This window comes from Cnephaeus nilssonii (assembly GCF_951640355.1).
Source record: "Cnephaeus nilssonii genome assembly, chromosome: 5".
NCBI lineage: Eukaryota > Metazoa > Chordata > Mammalia > Chiroptera > Vespertilionidae > Cnephaeus > Cnephaeus nilssonii.
Window position 1 is genome coordinate 79,933,791 of NC_137076.1, and position 23,972 is coordinate 79,957,762.

Below are 23,972 nucleotides of genomic sequence, written 5' to 3' on the forward strand. Positions count from 1 at the left end.
TGAGTGGGGGTGGGGGGTCAATGGGGCAATAAGGACACATATGTAATATCTTAATCAATAAAGAAATTTTTTTTTTAATTGTGGGATGCAGCAAAAACACTGTGCTTTTAATGCTTTATTAGAAAGTGCTTATATTAGAAAAAAGGAAAAGTATAAAATTGGTGATCTAAGCTCCTACTTTAAGAAGCTTAAAAAATAACAAATTATATCAAAAAATAAGTAGAAGAAAGAAAATAATAAAAATAAGAGTAGAGCCCTGGCCAGTGTGGCTCAGCTGGTTGGAGCACTGGCTAGTGCACTGGAAGGTGATGGGTTCGATTCCCGGTCAGGAACCCAGTTTGCGGGTTTGATCCCTGGCTGGGGTGCATTCAGGAGGCAAATGATCAATGTTTCTCTCACATCAATGTTTTTCTCTCTCTCTCTGCACCCCCCTTCCTCTTTCTCTCTAAAAATCAATCAATAAATTTAAAAATATTAAAAAAATAAGAGCAGAAATCAATAAAATAGAAAATAGACAAACAAGGTCAAAATTTGGTTCTTTGTAGGATTACTAAAATGATAAATCTCTAGTAAGATTTATCAAGAAAAATATGGAGAAAACACAAATAACCAATATTAGGCATACAAAAAGGAATATAATTATGGATGCTACAGATGGTGAGGAAAAATAAGATATTATGAGTAACTTTATTCTAATACTGTAAATTGGACAACTTAAATTAAATGGAAAAATTCCTTTAAAAACATAAATGATTACAATGGACACAAAAAGTAAAAATAAAGGGAAATAATGAACAACATAAACTGATGAACAAAAACAGACCCACAGACAGGGAAGCATCGATCAGACTGTCAAACCTCAGAGGGAAGGTAGGGGAAAGTGGGGGCAAGGGGGAGAGATCAACCAAAGGACTTGTGTGCATGTATATAAGCCTAACCAGTGGTCACAGACAACAGGGGGGTGCGGGCATGCGTGGGGAGGGGTTTGGGATGGGAATGGGGGGATGAGGACAAATATGTGATACCTTAATCAATAAAGAAATTTTTAAAAAAGTAAAAATAAAAATACCTATATTTATTTTTAATTTTTTACTTACTGATTGATTTTGAGGAAGAGAGAGAGAGAGAAACATCAGCTTGCTGCTCCACCCATCCGTGCATTCATTGACCCATTTGGACTACTCAGCCAGAGCTAAATACCCCATATTTATTAAAGAAATCGAACTTAGTGTCAAACTCTTTCCACAAAGAAAACTCAAGGGCCAGATGTCTTCCCTGGTGAACTGTACCACATATTTAAGGAAGAACAAAATAATCATACATAAAGTCTTTCATAGGAGGAACCACTTCCCAATTTATTTTATGAGTCCAAAATAACCTTGACATGAAAACTTGATAAAGATATTATAAGAAAAAAATATTATAAACTGATATCCTTCATGAAAAAATGATGGATATAATGATGCAAAAATCTGATTACTTTTGATGCAGCAATTTCATTTCTAGGAGTTTATCCTAAAAAGGCCCTCTTGGAGTTGTCCAAGGATTAACTACAGGATATCCACTATAGTAACATATTTTTTAACTTTAAAAATATTTTTTTATCCTTATGGGAATTGAACCTGAAACGTTTCAGTATATGGGATGTTGCTCTAACCAACTGAGCCACACCAGTCAGGGCTATAGTAATATTTTTAATGGTTAAAATTGGAAACAACTTAAATGTCCCCAAAGTATGACCAGTTAAATAAATATGGTACATTTATATGATAGAATACATAGCTATTAAAATGATAGGAATGTGCATTGAAAAAGAAAAACTCTCTATATTGTTTATTTTAAAAGTAGATTCCAAAGATTTCAGGTGCTCTCACTCCCTGCTAAAATGAGGAGATGGATATGTTATCTTAACTGTAGTAAATCATTTCACTGTGTTTATGTATTTCAAATCATCATGTTGTCCACCTTAAATATTTACAATTTTTATTTTCAAATAAAGGTAGATTAGCAAATAGTATTATGGTATGCTATTTTTTTCAAAGAAAAATATGTATATTTATATGTAAGGAAAAAATACTGGAAGGATATAAACCAAATGTCAAAAATAGATAATCATTGGATGAGAGTGTGGTTCACTTTTATTTCCTTCCTTTTGTTTACCTGTATTTCTTTTTTTTAAAATATATTTTTATTGATTTCAGAGAGGAAAGAAGAGCGTTAGAGAGATAGAAACATAAATGATGAGAGAGAATCATTGATCAGCTGCCTCCTGCACGCCCCCCACTAGGGATCAAGCCCGAAACGTAGGCATGTGCCCTTAGCCGGAATTGAACCCGGGACCCTTCAGTCTACAGGCCGACACTCTATCCACTGAGCCAAACCTGCGAGGGCATTACCTGTATTTCTTACACAAATAAATATATCGCTTTTCTAATACAAAAAAAAAAGCTGTTGTTGAAGAAAATATTTAAAAAAAATTTTTATTTATTGATTTTAGAGAGTGGAAAAGAGAGAGAAAGAGAGACATAGATTTGTTGTTCTACTTTTTTATACATTCATTGGTTGCTCTTGTATGTGCCCTGACCAGGGATCAAACCCAAAACCTTGACACAATGCTTTAACCAACTGAGCTGCCCAGCCAGGGCTAAAATATTTTTTTAAATATGACTGATGGGCATTTTTGTACTTCTCCCTCACATTTATTAGGAAGAAAAGATTTGGGGCTGTGGAACGTTCCTCTTCACCTCCAACTTCAAACACACCCACCCTGGATGACTAGATTCAGTTTTTTTCTCTTCTGACTGAGTCCACAGTGGCCCTGTCCTATTGGCTTAACCTTCTCTATTCAGTAGGTGAGACAATATAAGTTTTATAACTGCCCTACTGTGTGACTTTGGGCAAGATCCTTCTCTTAGGGGCTCCAGTTTCTCCTCTTTAAATTTAGAAGTTAGAATCAATGATCTTCAAGGTCCCTTCCAGATGGAGGGAAAACACACACACAGATTTAGAATCAGAAAACCTCGGGGTGTGCTTGAGAATGGTTATCACCTCTCAGGAAAAGATTCATTACTCTCCAGTGAGAGTGTCTCCAGCCAGATAGTAAGCACCTCCCAGCTCAGGCCTGGCCTTATATCTCAATGGTCCTGGTGGAGGGCTTGATACAGAGTAGTTGTTTAGTGAATTAGCTTTTTGCCTCCACCTCCTAAAAAATCCCCTCAGAATAGGTTTTCTAGGCTTGCTCCTGATGGTGATCTAACCCAGATTGGTTTTCTCTCTCTCTGCCCCCCCCCCCACTTCCTCTCTCTCTCTCTAAAAATCAATCAATAACTTTAAAAATATTAAAAAATAAGAGCAGAAATCAATAAAATAGACAAACAAGATCACACATTTTACTGGAGCACACTTTTTTTTTTTAATTGTGTACCATTTTTCCCTCCCCCTGAGGTAACTGGTACAGTACTTATTTCATCCATCCATCCATCCATCCATCCATCCATCCATCCATTCATTTTAGTGAGAGAGGAAAAGAGAGAAATAACCACTGATTGTTTCTTTTTAAAAAAATATTTATTTATTTATTTATTTCAGAGAGGAATGGAGAGGGAGAGAGAAACATCAATGATGGGAGTCACTGATCAGCTGCCTCCTGCACTCCCCACACTGGGGACTGAGCCCGCAGCCCAGGCAGGTGCCCTGACCTCCTGGTTTATAGGTCCATGCTCAACCCCTGAGCCATGCCGACTGGGCCACTGATTGATGCTTTTACGTGTCCTGACTGGGATTGATCCACAACCATGGCTTATCTGGACGTTGCTAAAGCAACTGAACTACTTGGCCAGGGCGGTAGAGTGCGTGTTTGCAACAATTTACCAAAGTGAGGTCTGGGCACTTCTCCGATTGCCATGTCTGAGACACATTCAAGTTGTCATCTAGCTGAGGCCTTGATCAAAAAGGCCATCTCAGAGCTGCCCGCGTTATAGTGGAGGAACACATTCCTCGTAGGTGACCAGGCTGTCACCACGCGGCTTCGGGAAAAGCATCTGGCGAGTCCCAGTTTTGCCACAGTGGAACTGTGTGACCTTGGGCCAGTCCCTTCTTCCTTCAGGAACGCTGCAGTGGGCATTAGTGCCTCCTCCCGGATGCTCTGGGGACGACCAAGGGACCTGGAAAACATTCTACTCTGAACGTTTACTGATCTCTGAAGACACTCGCGTGGGTGAGCTGAAGAGAGAGACTCCAGGGTCCCGGCGCGTGAGGTCCCTCGACCCGCGCAACGGCTCTCGCGAGATCTCCTCCCTGAGCTTCTTGGCGTCAGCCTCTCCGCGGCCGTGGCGGAGGCACGTAAGCTACTCACAGGGGCGGCCCGTATCCCTCCGCCGCCGGCGCAGCCCGGCCCTCCTTCCCTTGGCCCGCCAATCCCCGCGCCTCCCGACCTGCCCCTCGGTCTGGGCCCACCCCGCGCTCGGGCGGCCCCACCCCGGCGGCGCCGCCCGCCCGTCCACCCGCGCGTCCCTCGGTCCACCTGCAGCAGGCTGCCCCTCCGGCTGCGCGACCGGGAGGCGCCGGCCGAGCCCGAGGCCTGGGCTCTTACTCCACGGCGGAGGGATTCGCGACGGCTGAGGAGGCGGCGCTGAGCTAAGAAGGAAGAGGCCCCTACCGCGGCGGCGGTGGCGGCTGCTCGGGCGGCAGCGCATAAAGAGGCAGCTGCCGGGTGATGCGGTGACCGCTGCGGCAGGCCCAGGAGCCGAGTGGGCCTCGGCCCTCAGTAGGTCCCGCCGGGCCCGCACTTCCGAGCCCTCCGTCTTCTCCTGTCGACCCGCGATCACCGAGGCGGCCTCGCTCTCCTTCGCCCCTTCCCCGTCCCTTCCCTGTCCCCGTCCCCGCTCCGGGGGCGGCCGCCACCCGCCTCCCGCGATGGCTCTGAAGAGAATCCACAAGGTAAGCGGCCGAAGGTCGGCGGTGGGTTTGGGCCGCTGGGCGAGCCAGCTGAGCAGCCTGCGGCCTGCACTTCCCGCCGTCGTCTCCGCCGGGCTCGCGGCCTCTTCGGACACGGCGGTGGGCAAGGGCCTCGCCGGGCGGCCTTCACACCCCATTCCTAGTGATGGCGCCCGCGAAGGCCCCGGCGCGCACCCCGCGCTTAGGCCGGAGGTGCGTGCGTCTGCCCAGCGTTTCTCCCCAGCCTCCTTTCTAGGTTCTGCGTGATACGGTGTCCCAGGGTCTCTCTCCGGCCTGAGACTGCTGCGCTGGAGGGCCATTGTCCGAGCTGCCAGGAGGGGGGGCTGGGGCTGGGGCTGGGGCGTGGGGCAGCCCCTTCGACCGAGGTCGAAGGCGCTCGCCCCATCTTTGCCCGTTTTCTCCCCCACCCTCTTCCTGGCCCCTCCACAGAACCACCTGAGCTTGGGGCCGGTATCCCAGGTAGACTGAGAAAGCCTTTTTGTCCGATCCACAAGTATTTCTTAAGTTCTCTCACCTCGAGGCAGCACACTTCGGTCCACTCTACTTGTCCAGAAACTGTTAGAGTGGGAAGTTCAGAAGGAAAAAAAAACACGAGTCTTTTGATGGGGAGGGAAGTAGAGGGAGAAGCATTTTATTCCTTGAGATTGCCAAACGTAGTCAGAAATTAACACTGCAAGTTTGCAGGAATTGATCTAATAGAAAAGCTGTTAAGTTGGCAAGGGTAGAGGTAGAAACCTGAGCATTGAAAGCCACTGGAGAAAACTACGCAATTTTCTTTTAAGATTAAATTAGGTGATACGTTCAGAGAGACCGTTTTAATTTAGAAGGGATTTTGTTAGATTTTTCCATTAGAAAGGACTTCTTTGCCCTTTAAGACAAAGGGTTCTTTATTTAGTTATCTATACGGAGGTTTTCCTAATACTGCTTCTAGAATATTGGCTTGGCTTAAAATTTAGGGTACCCCTCCCCTAATATTGTAACTTTCTAGTGCCTTTCACTATCTTCTTCTTTTTTTCCTTTAAGGAAGTAGGGAAGTGCCACTGGTGATTTTTGTTTGGTGTTTCACATGGCTGTATTAAACCTAGCGACTTAGAAGTAGATCCTGGGATTATATGTCCTGAAGGATGGATGGAGATACAAGGGGAAGAGAACCAGTTTTCACTTTGCCTTAAACTCAGTGAAAATGCAGGTTGTTGGACAATTTAAACACTGCAGCTCAGCAGTTGGTCTTCATTTTCATTCTTGATAAAAGACCTTTAAAGTGAAATTAATCCCACTGGTTACTGTAAATTAGGTTAGATGCTTACCAAATTCTTTTGGCTTCTTTGATTTCTAACAAATGAAAAAGGGCAGAATTTAGAAAGTAAATCTTGTACTGAAACGAAGCAGGTTATTTGTTAAAAGAAGCTTGAACCTTAATCAAATATATCTTAAAGAACCATTCAAGGGGCAGGAGCACATCAAGGAATGGTAATCGAAGTAAAAATGTATATGCATCATTTTTAAGGCTTTTAGGAATTACTAGATTCCTATAGAGGATAGTTGGGAAGTTGTCAACTTAAGATTCTACCTGTAGAAAATTGTGCACTTATTTTAAAACCTAGAGAGGAGTGAGTATAATGTGTGGTAACTTACAGTCAAGAAATGTAGCCTTTCATCTCTACATTGATTGATACCTGTGTTTCTTTCAGAGGGGAATAGCTCTCAAAACATGAATTTTAACTTATAGGTATATTTGCCCCCAGTATTATGGTTTCTTTGAGTTACTACATATTCTCTAGATTTTCTCTAAAATATGGCCATATAAAAATTTTAATAAGGAAAATCAAGGTTAGTCAATGATAATTTGAATTTTTGAAACCCAATATTAACCTTTTTTCTTTCTGGTTTATTACCTAGAGCCTTCCTTAAGTATGGTTCAGCTTCTGAGACTACCAGGGATTAGAAAAATAAAATTTATTTGGTATACTAGTCAATAAGATTGTGAAAACAAAATGGAGGTTTTCCCCTCAAACTTTTTGTGTGACACCAATTTTAAGTTGCAGACTTACCTAGGTATGGATGAGATCATCCTGTCTTATCCTCAGCCCTAGTAATGTATCTACAATGGAATCCCCAAAAGACTTAGATTTAGGTGGCTTATATAATTGGACTTGGTCTTGAACCTTCCCAATTATCATTCTCTGGAAAAACTAGTTCTATTTGAATACCCTCTCAACTATCAGAACTGCTGCATCAGGGTTCTAATAAAATTTTGCTAAGAACAAGTACATTTGACATGTGGCATCTTGAGGAATTCCTTATCTTGTTTCTTTGACAGAGGGAAATAGTATTCTGTGAATTTGACAATGCTATGTCTTATTTGGAAAAAGCTTTTGATGGACTTCATTTTGATATACAGTTTAAGATCTCCTGACCTATGTTTTAACCGTGTACCAAAGAGGGTCATTGTGAACATCCTGTGTAGTTTTGTGCAGGGATCGGGACCCTCTGGGATTGTTTGTATCTACAGCAAATGGCCCCAGCCTGGTATGTTTTGAGGTTTTTCTGCTGACTTTATTAGTCTTGAGCTTTGATTTTGTTGCTTTGAGTGTTTGCCTCTAGCAGCACCACCCCCAGACTTTTTCTAGTTGGCTGCATCTCATCTGTTGTGGGCTGGGAAACCAGATCACGGAGCTTATTAAAATTATGTCTAAAATAAGATCCAGTAGGCTCTGAATGAAGAGGGCTTCATGTATTCTGTGAACTGTGTGGTCTCTTTGGCTGATCAGAGATCGCTTCCTGTTTTTCTTTTTACTTTTGTTAATACATATGCAGGAGGCTTTTTGGTGCTCTTACAGTACCATAAGATTGAAATACAGGGTTAATTTCTTTATTTTTGGGAACAGTTTAAGGCTGAATATTTTGAATCTTAGAGGAGTTAAAGACAGACCAGTTAGAATACTAAAAACTTTTCTTAACATCAACAGTGTATTGTACATTTTAATGGTATTCTGCTAGTTATAATTAACATTTGTTATACATAGCTTTACTGCCAGGATCATTACTTGACTTAGTTTATTTCTTTTTTTTTTTTCCCTTCAAAATATGTTTTTATTGATTTTAGGGAGAGAGAGAGACACGGATTGCACATTCCCTACTGGGGATCTATCCCACAATACAGGTATGTGCCCTGACCAGAATTGAACCAGTGACCTTTTGGTACATTAGACAATGCTCAACCAACTGAGCCGTACAGGCCAGGACTTGATTTAGTCTGTTACTATGTTGAAGATTTTAAAAAATATATCTTCCAGCCGAAACCGGTTTGGCTCAGTGGATAGAGCGTCGGCCTGTGGACTGAAAGGTCCCGGGTTCGATTCCGGTCAAGGGCATGTACCTTGGTTGCGGGCACGTCCCCAGTGGGGGCTGTGCAGGAGGCAGCTGATCGATGTATCTCTCTCATCGATGTTTCTAGCTCTCTATCTCTCTCCCTTCCTCTCTGTAAAAAAAATATATATATATATATATCTTCCAATTACAGTTGACATCAATATTTTTATTAGTTTCAGATGTACAACATAGTGACTAGACATTTATATACCTTACAAAGTGATTATACCGATATAGTGTACACCTGACACCATACATAGTTATTACAATATTATTGTCTATATTCCCTATGCTGTACTTTATATTCTCGTGACTATGCTTATAACTGGAAGTTCGTATTTCTTAATCCTTTTCACTTTTTTACACCCATTCTCCCAATACCCCTCTCAGTGACCATCAATTTATTCTCTGTAACCATGTTAAGATTTTTATGACTAGCTTCTGTTAAGGCTCCTTAAGAGTCAATAAATAGCCAAAACCAGTTTGGCTCAGTGGATAGAGCGTCGGCCTGCGGACTGGAAGGTCCCAGGTTCGATTCTGGTCAGGGGCATGTGCCTTGGTTGCGGGCACATCCCCAGTGGGGGGTGTGCAGGGGGCAGCTGGTCGATGTTTCTCTCTCATCGACGTTTCTAGCTTTCTGTCCCTCTCCCTTCCTCCCTGTAAAAATCAATAAAATACATATTTTTTTAAAAAAGAGTCAATAAATACATACATATATACATACATACATACAATTCTCAGTAAAATAAAGATTTCAAACTCTGATGGTTATAAAGGCCAGGCAGGTAACCCCAGTGAGCAAAGAGAATTGGGGGGGTGGGGTGGGGGTGAGGGTGGGGGTAGGGGTGGAGGTGGGAGAGCTAGAAGTTGCATGTGCTGTCAAAAGAAGGCAGCTGCTACCCAAACTCTCCAAGTGTTGCTATTGCCAGAATCTGTGAGCCTAATGTTGCCAGATCTTTCTCCCCTCCCTGCCCCGCCACTCCCCGCCCCCTGGAAGCCACAAATCCAGATTTTTGACAACCAATTCAAATTTTATTTTATTTTTTTAATTATTTTTTTCCAATTCAAATTTTAAAACAGCCACCACATTCTTTTGGTAGGTTGGTAGGCACCAGTTTAATATGTGAATTAAAAATAACAAAAGTGAGGTTCAGTAAGTAATCAAGAGTATAAGGATTAAATAATTTAAGCCGTATTTTCTATCTTTTTAAAAGTTTCAAAGTATTGCTTTATGTAGATGGGAAAGATTAGGTAGTTTACATAAACTTCTAATTAACTTTGCTTAGGTTTTATATGGTTATGTGTAAAGTTATAGGGAAAGCCAATTTAGTAGATGCACTGATTCCATAGAAGAAGTTTACATCTTAATCTTATCTTCATTATGATGTGTTCATGTTATGAATCATCTTTCTGTAGGCTGCGTACTTTCAAAATGTCTAAGATTTGAACATTACCAAAGGTTGATTCTTAAAGATATGGGAAAGGAGTTGAAACACTTATAAATATACTAAATTAAAAAAAATTATTTTAAAATACTCTACTAGAAGTGTGATACAAGTAGTATTACATTAATGTTATCAGAGGTAAGGGTTGAGTGAATTCCAGTCAAAATGATGAAACAAAATTGCAATAGTCCCGTGGAGTACTGGGAATCTTAATGTAATCAATGGTTGGCCTAAGATAGCTGTTTGAATTAATTCTGTCTTGGAAAGCAGACATACTGTCTTACTCCAAAAGGAAAACTTGAAATATCCAGGAAGTTATTATTTTTATTTGTTTGTTTAGAAAAGGATGCTTTACTTTACAAAAATTTCATTGAATTGAAAAACTTTGCCTTTTCTAGGTTGCTATTTACATGTAATTTAAATAGCCATCATTGAAGAAGAATTGTTACTAAATCTAGGTTTTCTTTTAAAAACATGTATATATATTATATATATATTTATTGATTTGTGAGAGGAAGCGAGAGGGAGAAAGATAGAAACATCAATGATGAGAGAGAATCATTGATCAGCTGCCTCTTGCATGTTCCCTGTTGGAATAGAGTCCACAACCTGGGGATGTGCCCTGACCTCTTGGTTCATAGGTCAGTGCTCAACCACTGAGCAACACCATCCAGGCAAATCTAGTTTTTCTTTAAAGTTTCCCCTGAGTATTACTGTGCTGTTGCCTGATAAAGAGGAAGTGTTGACAAAGTCCATTTCTGGATATTTTAGCCTAGAGAGAGAGGACTGCTAAAATATCCTAGGCAGTTCTTAGGATAGGAATACCTGACTCATGCCTGATGCTGCCAGGAACATCTGCAGAAATGCAGAAGCACATTTGTTTTTTCTGTAGAAATAAAGTTTTGCTGGTTAGGTTCCTAGGCTAACCTTCAAAGCCATAATAAATGATAACAGAAAAATAAAGTATAATTTGTTCTTTTGACTACAGAGTCATCGAGATATCAAGTAATCTCTATATATAAAAGCCTAAGCGACCGGCCAACTGGTAGCTGTGACATGCACTGACCACCAGGGCGCAGATACGCAACACAGGAGCTACCAAGCTGCAGTGACTTGGCAGCTAAGGTTCTTAGGTGATGCACCTGGAACCAAAGAAGAGGGAGCCTGATTCCGGAGTGCGGCACCCGAGAACCGCCCTCTCGCAATCCGGGACCCCTTGGGATGTCGGAGAGCCAGTTTCAGCCTGATCCCCGCAGGCCAGTCCGATGGACCCCACCAGTGCACGAATCCATGCATTAGGCCTCTAGTAAAATCATAAATGTTTAGCATTGCAACACATCTCAGAGCTGCTTTCTGAAAAGGCCATGTGACTTACTGGGGTTGGATCAAGAACCTGGATTTCTTGACTGTGTCCAGTGTCTTTTTGGCAGGCCATGTACCCCTTATATAGCAGTTAAGTTAGGTATGTAAATAGAAGATGCAATCTTTTTCTTTTGTTCAAACAATTGGGTATTTAAAACTATGCTCTGGAACCAGAAGATCTTTTCCTTAACATCTCTTTATTGTTGGAGAGGTATCTCTAACTCCCTTGAAACTATGCAAATTTTGGATGTTGTGTCCTCCGTATATTCATGAGTCAAATGAGTTTTTTAATCTCTCTAAAAGATTAAGAATCACTTTCTTGCCTCCTTAAACACTTTTAATCTCAGTAGGTGACCCAATTACCTATTTTACAGAGAAAATAGAAGATTTTTAAGTGTGAATTTTTTTTCATTTCCTTTGAGGCCTTTCAAAACAAAAACAAAACCGCACAGCTACCATGTTTAGAATACTCTGTATCAGAATTACTTAATCTGAATATCCCTATTAGAATTCTGTTCTCCCTGGTTAGATGAGACAGTGGAGACTTGGAGAAGTACTGTATTTTCCGGCGTATAAGACGACTGGGCGTAGAAGATTTTCCTGGGTTAAAAAGTCATTTTATACGCCAGAAAATACAGTAGTCCAATATATCTAATCCATTATATCTAATCCCATTAATATAGTCCAATATACCATATTTTCCGGTGTATAAAACGACTTTTTAACCCAGGAAAATCTTCTACGCCCAGTCGTCTTATACGCTGGAAAGTACAGTAAACAAACTTGCCTATCATTATATGGTTATGGTAGGAAGAGCCAGGATTTAGATTAAAGCATTCTTGAATACAGAGCCAGCCATTGCTTGAAAATTACCTTAATCATTGTTCTTCTTTCTCTTTTCTCCAGCTTCTTTTCTCTGGATAAGCTATACTTTCCCCTTTGCCAAGCTAACTTTGGTTTCCATTTTTTTCTTTCTGCCAGATCCTGTGCTCCTAGTTCCAATGTCTTCTCTACTAATTCCCCTCAGCACCCAAACTTATCCAGGATTTCCCTCATCCTAAAAACAAAACAGACAAAAAAACCTTTAACTCCCTTCCCCCACTAGAGCCAATGCCTTCCTCTTCTTTATCCTTCCCATCTCTGGCATTTCAGTGCTCAAAAGTTCTTGAAAGAATAGTCTGTTCAAGTTTAGTAAGGTTACTTAATTGCCAGATTCAGTGGATACCTCACTTTTTATTTAACTTTTGTTAACAGTTAACATGGTTATCACTCATTTCCCTCAGATGGTGATAAACTGTCTCCTCTTTCCTCATATCTAGTGTTTTCCAACTTTATTAGAATACTTTTCAAACTATTATTATTGATGGGCACAAATGAGTTCATGAAATAATGCACACTTGGCTTAAAATTGACAGCACAGCCCTAATTGGTTTGGCTCAGTGGAAAGAGTGTCAGCTTGCAGACTGAAAGGTCCCGGGTTTGATTCCAGTCAAGGGCATGTACCTTGGTTGCGGGCACATTCCCAGTAGGAGGTGTGCAGGAGGCAGCTGATGGATGTTTCTCTCTCATCGATGTTCCTAACTCTCTATTCCTCTCCCTTCCTCTCTGTAAAAAATCAATAAAAATGTATATTTTTTAAGAAATTGACAGCACCAATGGCACCAGGTAAATTAATAAAATATATATAATCAAAATATCACAAGCACAAATTTAAGTAAATTATTTAAAAACAAAATATATTAAGATGGACCTTCATTCATTGTCGTTATGTTATAAAATAAAATACACTTGAATACTGTTTTCTTATGTAATAAAAGTGATCCTCATCAGGTTCTGCATTAAATATGTTATTGTATATTGTTTTCATTATAGTATAATATGAAAATTTGTTTCAAACAGGTGCATTGTAGCAAAAAAATGAAAGCTGCAAATTTCCAATATTTATACAATTAGTTTAGTACCAACATTGTTTCATAGGTCACCTAGTTTAAAAAACGAGAAGTATATGCTTTGCTCATGTTTATCTTAAAATAATCTGACTTTGGGTTTAAAAATCAAAGGACTGATTTTTATTTACATTCCTTTTAAAAATTGAATTTATTGGGGTGACATCCTATATAATAAAAGGCTAATATGCCAATTGACCAAACGGCAGAAAGACCAGTTGCTATGATGTGCACTGACCACCAGGGGGCAGATGCTCAACGCAGGAGCTGCCCCTGGTGGTCAGTGCGCTCCCACAGGGGGAGCGCAGCTCAGCCAGAAGCCCTGAGCCAAGCTCATAGATGGTGAGTGCAACGGTGGTGGCGGGAGCCTCTGCCACCCCTGTGGTAGCGCTAAGGATGTCTGATGATGGCTTAGGCATGCAGCTGTCAGTTGGACATCCCCCAAGGGCTCCTGGACTGCAAGAGGGTGCAGGCTGGGCTGAGGGACCTTCTACCCCCAGTGCACAAATTTCGTGCACTGGGCCTCTAGTTAGTTAATGAAATTACCAGGTTTCAGGTATACAATACAACAATACATCATCTGTATATTCTATTGTATGTTTACCACCCCAAGTCAAGTCTCCTCAAAAGTCACATTCTTCTAGTGCAGTGGTTCTCAACCTTTCTAATGTTGCGACCCTTTAATACAGTTCCTCATGTTGTGGTGATCCCCAACCATAAAGTTATTTTCATTGCTACTTCATAACTGTAATCTTGCTGCTGTTAATGAATCATAATGTAAATACCATATTTTCCAGCGTATAAGACGACTTTTTAACCCAGGAAAATCTTCTCAAAATCCGGGGTTTTATATGCCGGAAAATACGGTACCTGTATTACCTGTCCCCCCCCCCCCCCCCCCCCCCCCCCCCCCCGCAAGCCGCTGTCCCAGTGCTGGAGCTGAGAGTGAGTACCGTATTTTCCGGCGTATAAAATCCCGGCTTTTGAGAAGATTTTCCTGGGTTAAAAAGTTGTCTTATACGCCGGAAAATACGGTATCTGTTTTCCGATGGTCTTAGGCTCAAGACCATCGGAAAACACAGATATTTACATTACAATTCATAACAGCAGCAAAATTACAGTTATGAAGTAGCAACGAAAATAATTTTATGGTTGGGGGTCACCACAACATGAGAAACTGTATTAAAGGGTTGCGGCATTAGAAAGGTTGAGAACCACTTCTTGGTGACATTGAGGTGGCTGAAAGGGTCGACCAGCATCCTATGCTGTGGGAACTTGGCCTTGCAGGATGCCTTGGTGGGCCTGGAAGGTGGCTGCCCTGAAGGCGCAATGTACCCAAACTCCTGCGTGGCCAGTAGTGATTCTCTGCCTCCATCTCCAGGCAGACTAGATTCTGCTTCGCGTGGAAGGACACAGATTGCAGTCGCTGCTGCTTTTCGATCCACTGCTGGCCAGGAATGCGGTTGTGGCATGGGAGCGCTGTTAGGAACATGGTGCCAGTCCTGCGCCTCTGCACCCCGGCTGATGCACCGCTGAAAGTGCCAACTTTGATTTTTATTTATAACTTCCATATTCTAGCTATAAGTCAGTGGGGAATGGGTTAGTATATTAGAAATATTTAACATACAATAATTTGTGTTAAATAACTTCTCAAGTGTATATTGAATTATAACAAGAAATAAGAGATTAGTGGAGTCAAATAGTAAGGCCTATGATTAAATGTTTTTGTGCATCGGAACATTGGTTATCATTTGCTTTGTGTGTGCAAGTTTCTTGAGGCAAGTTATTCCTTTAAATCTGCAGAAATATGTAATATTTCTTAAAAACATATTAAAAGTAGCCCCAGCCAGGTGGCTCAGTTGGTTGGAGTGTAGTCCCTCACACCAAAAAGGTTGCAGGTTGAATTCTTGGTCAGGGCAGATATCTAGGTTGCTGTTGGATCCCCCAGTTGGTTGGGGCGTATAGGGGAGGCAACTGATTGATATTTCTCTCTCTCTCAAATTTGTAAACATCCTCAGGTGAGGGTGGGTTTTGTGGGTTTTTTTTTTTAAGTATTAAAAGTGGACAAAATTTAGGGCAAAAAATATTGCCACCTTTATTCCTATAATACATATTAGTATCTCAAGAGAAATGTTACTGTAATGGAAACAGTTCTAATTGGTCCTGCTGAGAATCATTTTCCTATAGTCATTGTACTTTTCCTTATACAGAGAATGTATCCTGCTGAATTCTTTATTCATCATTGAAGATCCAACAGAAACGGCTTCTCTGTGAAGTATGCCCCAGACATGCAGGCAGTAGGGTTCCATTTTATAACTGTTTCTTAGTATTTGGACATGATTGATTACTCCCCCCTCTAGCCTGAGCTCTCCTGGTCAAAGTCTGTCTTAGTTGTTATATTCCCTTCATATTACTAAGTGTCTGGTGCATAGTAGGCATTCAGTTTTGCCAACAACATTCAGGAAATGCCAACAGCAAGTGGTGTGGTGGGGACAAAATAGTAGGATTTTGGAGCACCGTGCTTACTGAGTCATGTTCTAACACTGTGGCCTTAGGCAACTCACTTAGCTGATTTTCTTTAGCCTCAGCTTACTTGTGTACAGAATGGGGATAATGTCACATACCCTGCAAGCCTGTAGAGGGTGAGTAGAAAGAAAATATGGACTACATAAGGTAGTTTTTGCTTTGAAATCCTCACCCAGTGATGTTTTTATTGAGAGTGTGTGTGTGTGTGTGTGTGTGTGTGTGAGAGAGAGAGAGAGAGAGAGAGAGAGAGAGAGAGAGAGAGAGAGAGAGAGAGAGAGAAACAGAAACATTGATCTGTTGCCTCCTGTATGTGCCCTGACCGGGAATTGAACCTCAACCTTTTTGGTGTAAGGGAAGACACTCCAACCGAGTCACGTGGCCAGGGCAAAACATAGTTTTTAATATTAATTATCTCTGTGGCTTAACTGCCCAGTAATGTTGATCCATGGAATTGGTAGAATCTTGAAATCTTAGGTGTCAGTGTTGTCTGTTTAGCATTTCACTTCATTGCTACCCCAAACAAAAAAAGAAAACACCATGGTGTTGTAAAAGTAATGTTTTATACTACTTCTAAGTGGGAAACAGGACTGAATTCCAAATTTTTTTCTTCAGCAAACTTCAAAATATTATCTCCTGAATGTGTTTCTAATACATGTGATATTTTTGTTGGTTTAGAAGTGAAAAAAATTCTCTTTAACATCTTGTAATAGAAGTATCTGCTGCTGTCCTTTGAGTACTTCCCCCTACCACTTGAAGAGCATCATGCCAGTGTAAATGATAGTATTCTTTTGCCAACTTCGTAAGGGCTTATATGAGATGGCATTTTTGAAAAATCAGAGTTGTTTTACAGAAGTGGTAAAATAATAGTATTCATAGATTTCCTTTAGATTAAATGTTTCCTTATTTATACCATCTATATTAGTTTTATAGGGCTGCTCTAAATTACCAAATAACTAAATGGCTTAAAACAAGAGAGTTTATTCTCTCACAGTATTGGAACCCAGAAGTCCAAAATCAGCAGGGTTACACTCCCTCTGGGTTACACTCCTTCTGGTGGCTGGCTGTTAAGCATTCCTTGCTTCCTTAATTTGTAGCAACATCCCTCCAATCTCTGCCTTCATCTTCATCACCGTCCCCACTGTGTGTCTTCTCCTCTTTTGTCTCTTATAAGGACACTTGATATTAAATTTAAGGCTTACACATATAATCCAGGATGATCTTAGTAAGATCCTTAATTTTTTAAAAAAATATATATTTTTATTTTTTTCAGAGAGGAAGGGAGAGGGAGAGAGAGGTAGAAACATCAATGATGAGAGAGAATCATTGATCAGCTGCCTCCTTCACACCTCCTACTGGGGATCAAGCCCACAATCCGGGCATATGCCCTTGACCAGAATCAAAGCTGGAACCCTTCAGTCCACAGGCTGATGCTCTATCCACTGAGCTTAACTGGCTAGGGCATGATTCTTAATTTAACCCTAATCGGGTAGCTCAGTTGGTTAGAGTGTTGTCCTGATACCCCAAGGTTGCAGGTTCAATCCCTGGTCAGGGCACATACAAGAAGCAACCAATCGATGCATAAATAAGTGGAATAACAAAATCGATGTCTCTCCTTTTCTCTTTAAAAACCAATAAGTACATTTTTTAAAAATCCTTAATTACATTTACAAAAGACCCTTTTTTTCAAATAAGGTAACCTTCACAGGTCCCAGAAATTAAGATGTGCCAAATATCTTTTTGAGGACCATTCAATCCAGTATATTCTCTAACTACAACCTGGGCATGTACCCTGATTGGGAAACAAACCGTGACCTCATGGTTCATAGGTTGACGCTCAACCACAGCCATACTGGTTGGGCTAACTTTCTAAAATTTTGAAACAATTTCAAACCTACAAAAGTTACAAATATAATACTTAGAATATTTTTTCTTTAACCAGTTTAGAGTAAACCGTCAACATGATGCCTCATCTAACCCAAATACTTTAATGCGTATTTCTTACCAACAGTGACATTTTGCTACACAATCACATTACAGTCATCAAATTAGGAAATTTCCATTGAGATCTCGCTGCCATCTCATTCCCAGATCCCATTCAAGTTTTGCCAGTTGTTCCAATAATGTCCTATAATAATAGGAAAAGATCCAGTCCAGAGTTACCTTGCATTTAGTTATCTGTCTTTAGTGTCTTTCATTCCCTTAGTTTTTCCTTGGCTTTGTGACCTTGATACTTTTAGAAATTATAGTCCAGTAATGTCAACCCATGAAATTGGGGGAATCTTGAAATCTTAGGTGTCAATATTGTCTGTTTAGCATTTCACTTCATTGCCACCCCAACCAAAAAAGAAAAGGAAAAAAACAGCAACACAACTCCATGGTATTGTAAAAGCAATGTCTTATAAATATTTCAGTTATTTTGGAGAATGACCCTCAGCTTGGGTTTGTCTGATATTTTCTCGTGATCAGATTTAAGCCATATATCTTTGGAAGGAGTATCACAGTAGCAGTGCTGTATCCCATTCTTTGTATCCCATCAAGTAATGTATGATCTTGGTTGGATTCTGTCAGGGGGTATGCAGTTTTACTTTGACCCATTACTGGAAATTTTTACTTCCATCCCTTGACTAAGGTGATGTCTACCAGTATACCTTTTCCCTTCATAGTGAATAAGTTATTTATTAGGAGACATGTACTTACCCTGTTTGTATTTTTTTTTTTATCTAATCCTGCATAGGAAAGTGCCCAGAACTTAGCTGCTTAAAGTAACAAGCATTTATTGTCACACAATTTCTGAAGATCAGGAATCTGAAAATGTCTTAGGTGGTTCTAGCTCAGAGTTGCCTGGGGCTACAGTTCAGTACCACAGGGCTTACCCTATAATTCTTCTTTTCAGTATGGGTATTCCTTTTCTGACAGTGAGAAACATACTTTCTATAGTACTTAATATATTTATTTACTCATTTGATCAGTTCCCATGTATATAATCAACCTCCCATTGCTGTGGCTCACCTACATAGATACCATTCTTACTTTCCGCAGATGCCCTTTATAACTCTGTCCTGACTTGGACATCCTGTACAGGGTCATGCCCATCCCTCTGTGGATGTCCTCACCATTTTTTTTTTTTAAATCCTCACCTGAGAATATTCTCTCCATTGATTTGTTTGTTTGTTTGTTTGTTTGTTTTAGAGAGTGGAGGGGAGGGATGGGAGAGAAACATTGATGTGAGAGAGACACATCAATTGATTGCCTCCTATTTACACCCTGACCTGGGCCTGGCATCAAGCCTTCAACCGAGGTGTACATGCCTTTGACTGGGAATGGAACCCTTGACCCTTCAGTCAGAAGGCTGATGCTCTAACCACTGAGCCAAATCAACCAGTGCTTTTTTTGTTTTTTTAATCCTCACTTGAGGACATGCTTAGAGAGAGGAAGGGAGAGGAAGATAAAAACATCAGTGTGAGAGAGAAACATCTATCAATTGCCTTCTGTACGTGCCCAGACTAGGGATTGATCCTGCAACCTTTCAGTGCATAGGACAAGCTCAGCCAACTGAGCCATTTGGGCCAGGCACCATTTTTAAAAAACTAAGTAAAACACATGATTTATTTGACATAAATAATTAGATTAAAAACTATTTAAAACAGTAGTGCTAGTCATGTAGAACATAACTTAAAACAGAAGTTCAACCCAGTGATGGTGACCTCATAGTACTTTTCCAAGCTAGGGAACATAGCATTTTCTATAGCCCATTCTTGGAGAAAACTAAGACCATAATTTTAGTTTAGTATTATTCTTCTGACACAATTTTTGGTAACTCTAGTAATCAGTAGTCTCCTAAAAATACCTGGAGTCCCAAAATTTATCTTTTTTAAAAATATATTTTTTTATTGATTTAGAGAGGAAAGGAGAGAGAGAGAAACATCAGTGATGAGAAAGAATCATTGATCGGCTGCCTCCTGCATGCCCCCTACTGGGGATCAAGCCCGCAACCCAGGCATGTGCCCTTGACCGTAATCGAACCTGGGACCCTTCAGTCCACAGGCCAACGCTCTATCCACTGAGCCAAACCAGCTAGGGCCCGGAATTTATCTTTCATTAGGAAATATTTTATGTATAAAAAAGTTTTTAGCACAGCCAGCATGGCTCATAGTTGAGCATCGATCTATGAACCAGAAGGTCATGGTTCGATTCCTGGTCAGGGCACATGCCCAGGTTGCAGGCTCAATCCCCAGTGGGGGGCATGCTGGAGGCAGTCAATCAATGACTCTCTCTCATCATTGATGTTTCTCTCCCTCTCCCTTCCTCTCTGAAATCAATAAAAAATATATATATATATATATTTAAAAGGTTTTAGATACTGATATGGCCAATATCTATGTACTTTCTGCTTCAATTTAAGATTCAGACCTACCTAATTTAGCTTGAAGTGTTAAAATTTAGTCAGGAGCGATGGCTTCTCTTGATAATTAAGGAGCTTGACATCTGCATATTTAGAAATATTCATGTTTTGATAAGGGTGCAGTGTTGTAAGTGATGGGGAATTACTTCCCCTACTTTACTTATTGCATTAAGGCAATAATATATCATCACTTTTTTTAGTAATAGGCCAGATTCCTGTCCATTGAAAGGTTATTTTTATATTTAATCATTGTGCTTCACTTTTGTGAATAATAAATAATAAGAACTTTTAAATTATTGATCTTACCAGGACTATATCGTATGTTTTTAGGCTCTTTTTAAAATTGTGAATTGCTGTGATAAGACTGATTAAATTGGCTTAAGTCAGAAACTTGAATTTCTTTTCAAGAGAGAAATAGTTTATGACCTTTATTTCTGTCATATAAGACAAACCTCTAATAAAATCTGTTTGAACTTACAGTGGCAATCCCGAAACATGCTTATGCAGTACCTTTTTATTTTTTCATTGTATGTGTGTTATTTTCATTCTTTGTTGAATCTATAACTTGATGTGGAAACTAAATTGTATGAGGTCACATACAAATAAATAGTATTCCGTTGATAGATGGTTAAGAAAATTGTTCAAACTTTGAGGAACAACTTGAAGCTAGCAATGTTTATTGGCATTTGGAAAGGAGCCAGCTATTAGTTTCTTAGGTTGCACCATGAACACAACTTGATCTCTCTAATCTTAGAGCCTGAGATAGGACCACCAGTAGAGGTGGCATTGTTTTTTACTTTTGTAGTCAGTGTTTTCATTGTATTCAGTTTCCAGTATTGCTGTTCAATCCAAAACCATTCTAGTTCCTGATCCTATATATGTGAACAGTTTCATTTCTTTGTCCTCGGTGTTGTAAAATTTCATGATGTGTGGTGGTGTAGGTCAATTTTCATTTATTTTGGGGGGTATTCAGTTGATCTTTTTTTGAGCCATAAATGCATGTTCTGAAGTTTTGAGATCTTTTCTTGAATCATTCCCCTCCTCCCCCATGGTTTCATTAACTTCATTTTCTCTGTTCTCCCCTTTTAAAAACTATTTTTGGATGTTGGACTTTGTGGACTGGTCCCCATCCTCCACCCCTACCCCCTATTTATTGGGATTTGCTTATTCTGGATATTTCATATAAATTGCATTATACAATATGAGACCTTTTGTGTCTGGCTGCTTTTGTTCAGTGTTTTCAAGATTTAGCCAAGTTGTAGTATGTATTAGTATGTAATGCCTTTTGATAGCCGAATAATACTATTCCATTGTATAGATACTACACATTTTATTGTTCTATTTATGATCTGATGTGCATTTGGGTTGTTTCCACTTTGTAACTATTAAAAAATACTGCTATGAACTTACTTTTCAAATATTTTGTGAGCATTTGTTTTCATTCCTCTTGGATATATACCTACGAGTGGAATTGCTGAATTGTGTGGTCATTCTATGTTTAACTTTTTGAGAGCCAAACTGTTTTCCAAACTGACTGTACTATATAACATTCCCACCAACAATGTATGAGGTTTCCAGTTTCTCTACATCCTCACCAGTTTGTTACGTTATTATTTTGGTGATAGCTTTCTTAGTACATCTCAAGTGTCACATCATTGTGATTATGGTTTGCATTTCTCTAATGATTAAATGATGTTGAGCATCTCTTCATGTGCTCATTGGCCATATACTAGTATATCCTCTTTGGAGAAATGTGTATCCTTTGCCCATTTTTAAGTTAGGTTGCCTTTTTATTGAGCTGTAAGAATTTCTTATATATTCTGGATACTAAAACATTATCAGATATGTAATTTGCAAAGTTTTTCTCTAATTTTGTGGGTTGCCTTTTCACTTTATGGCTATACAAAATTAATCATATTTACAATATTTAGTTTTACTTATTGATTTTAGGGAGAGAGACAGACAGACAGACATCCATCAATTTGTTGTTCCACTTATTCATGCATTCACTGGTAGATTCTTGTATGTGCTCTGACCAGGGATTGAACCCACAACTTTGGTGTATCAGGACGACTCTAACCAACTGAACTACTCAGCCAAAGCCTACCATACAATTGAGTGGTAATAAGTACATTCATATTGTTGTGCAACCATTACCACCATCCATTTTGGGAAATCTTTTATCTTTCACAACTGAAACTGTATACCCATGAAATAATAACTCCCCATCCTCTCTCCTCTCAGCCCCTGGCAACCACCAATCTCCTTTTTCTATTTTGACTAGATTTCTTATTAGTGTAATCATACAGTATTTAATTATTTGTGACTGACTTAGTTCATTCATCCATTTTTAAGGCTAAATAGTATTCCATTTTATGTATATACCCCATATTGCCTATCCATTTATCTACTGTTGGACACTTGGGTTGCTTACATTTTTATTTATTTGTTTACTAGAGGCCCAATGCACGAAATTCATGCAAGGGGCTCGGCCCTCACAGTCCCCCGGCTTCATCCAGAAGGACGTCCAGCTATCCGGTCTAATTAGCATATTATGCTTTTATTATTACAGATAAATTAATCCTCAGTCAAGGATAATTTTTCCATTGATTTTTAGAGAGAGTGAAAAGAAAGCGACCGGGACTGGGAATCAAACCTGCAACCTAAGTATGTGCCCTTGACCAGGAATTGAACCTAAGACCTTTTGGTTCACTGAGCAACACTGGCCAGGGCTGGATTGTTTACACTTTTTAGGTATTCTGAATAATATTGCTATGAACATGGGTGTGCAAATTCTCTTTTAGACACTTCTCTTGGGGTATATACCTAAAAGTAGAATTGCTAGATCATATGGTAATTCTATTTTTAATTTTTTGAGGAACTGCCATACTATTTTCCACAGTGGCTGTACCATTTTACATTCCCACTAACTGCACAAGGGTTCTAGTTTTTCTATATCCTCACCAACAGTTACTACTTGGTGTTTGTTTTGTTTTGTTTTGTTTTTTAAAATATATTTTATTGATTTTTTACAGAGAGGAAGGAAGAGGGAGAGTTAGAAACATCCATGAGAGAGAAACATCAATCAGCTGCCTCTTGCACACCCCCTACTGGGGATGTGCCCGCAACCAAGGTACATGCCCTTGACCAGAATCGAACCTGGGACCCCTGAGTCTGCAGGCCGATGCTCTATCCACTGAGCCAAACCGGTTAGGGCATGTTTGTTTGTTTTTATAGTAACTGTCTTTACGGGTGTGAAATGGTGGTCTATTTTACGTTAAGTTTCGTAGATGGTGTGAGGTAGGAGAAATCTCAATTCATCGTTTGTATGGATTAGTTCTCCTAGCACCACTTGTTGAAAAGACTACTCTTTCTCCCACTGAATTGTTTTGGCAGCTGTGTCAGAAACCAATTGGTCATTGATGTATGGTTTTATTTCTGGACTCTCAATTCTTTTCTGTTGATCTATATGTCTGTTCTTATGCTAGTACCATACTGTCTTGAATACTGTAATTTATATTAAGTTTTGAAATCAGGAACTGTGTGTCTTCCAACTTTGTTTTCCCAAAATTGTTTTGTGTTTGGGTCTCTGCCATTCGCACATGAACTTGAGGATGAGCTTGCCATTTCTATAAAATAAAACAGCAAAAAAACCCCCAAAAAAAAACCAGTTGGAATTTTTATGGACATTGCATGGTTTTGGACTAGTCTTCCTATATTTTCATTTCTACTTTTCATCTTTGTCTTTTATCTACTTTTTATTTTATTTTTCAATTACAGTTTACATTCAATATTATTTCGTACTAGAGGCCCAGTGCATGAAATTCGTGCACTCGGGCAGGGGGCAGTCCCTCAGCCCATCCTGCGCCTTCTTACAGTCCGGGAGCCTTCTGCAGAGGCAGGAGAGACTCCTGCCACCGCCAATGCACTGTGAGCTCGGCTTCTGGCTGAGTGGCGCTCCCC

General features: G+C 39.9%; 1 protein-coding gene across 1 annotated transcript in view; it reads left to right on the top strand.

Annotated features, from left to right (window-relative positions):
- The first annotated feature begins 4,410 nt into the window (after window positions 1-4,410).
- Window positions 4,411-23,972, top strand: part of UBE2D2 (ubiquitin conjugating enzyme E2 D2) — a 47,922-nt gene continuing 28,360 nt past the window's right edge. Inside the window, exon 1 of the mRNA XM_079772103.1 lies at window positions 4,411-4,938. Coding sequence (XP_079628229.1) covers window positions 4,915-4,938 — 24 coding nt within the window. The 5' untranslated portion in view covers window positions 4,411-4,914. The remainder of the gene's footprint in view (window positions 4,939-23,972) is intronic.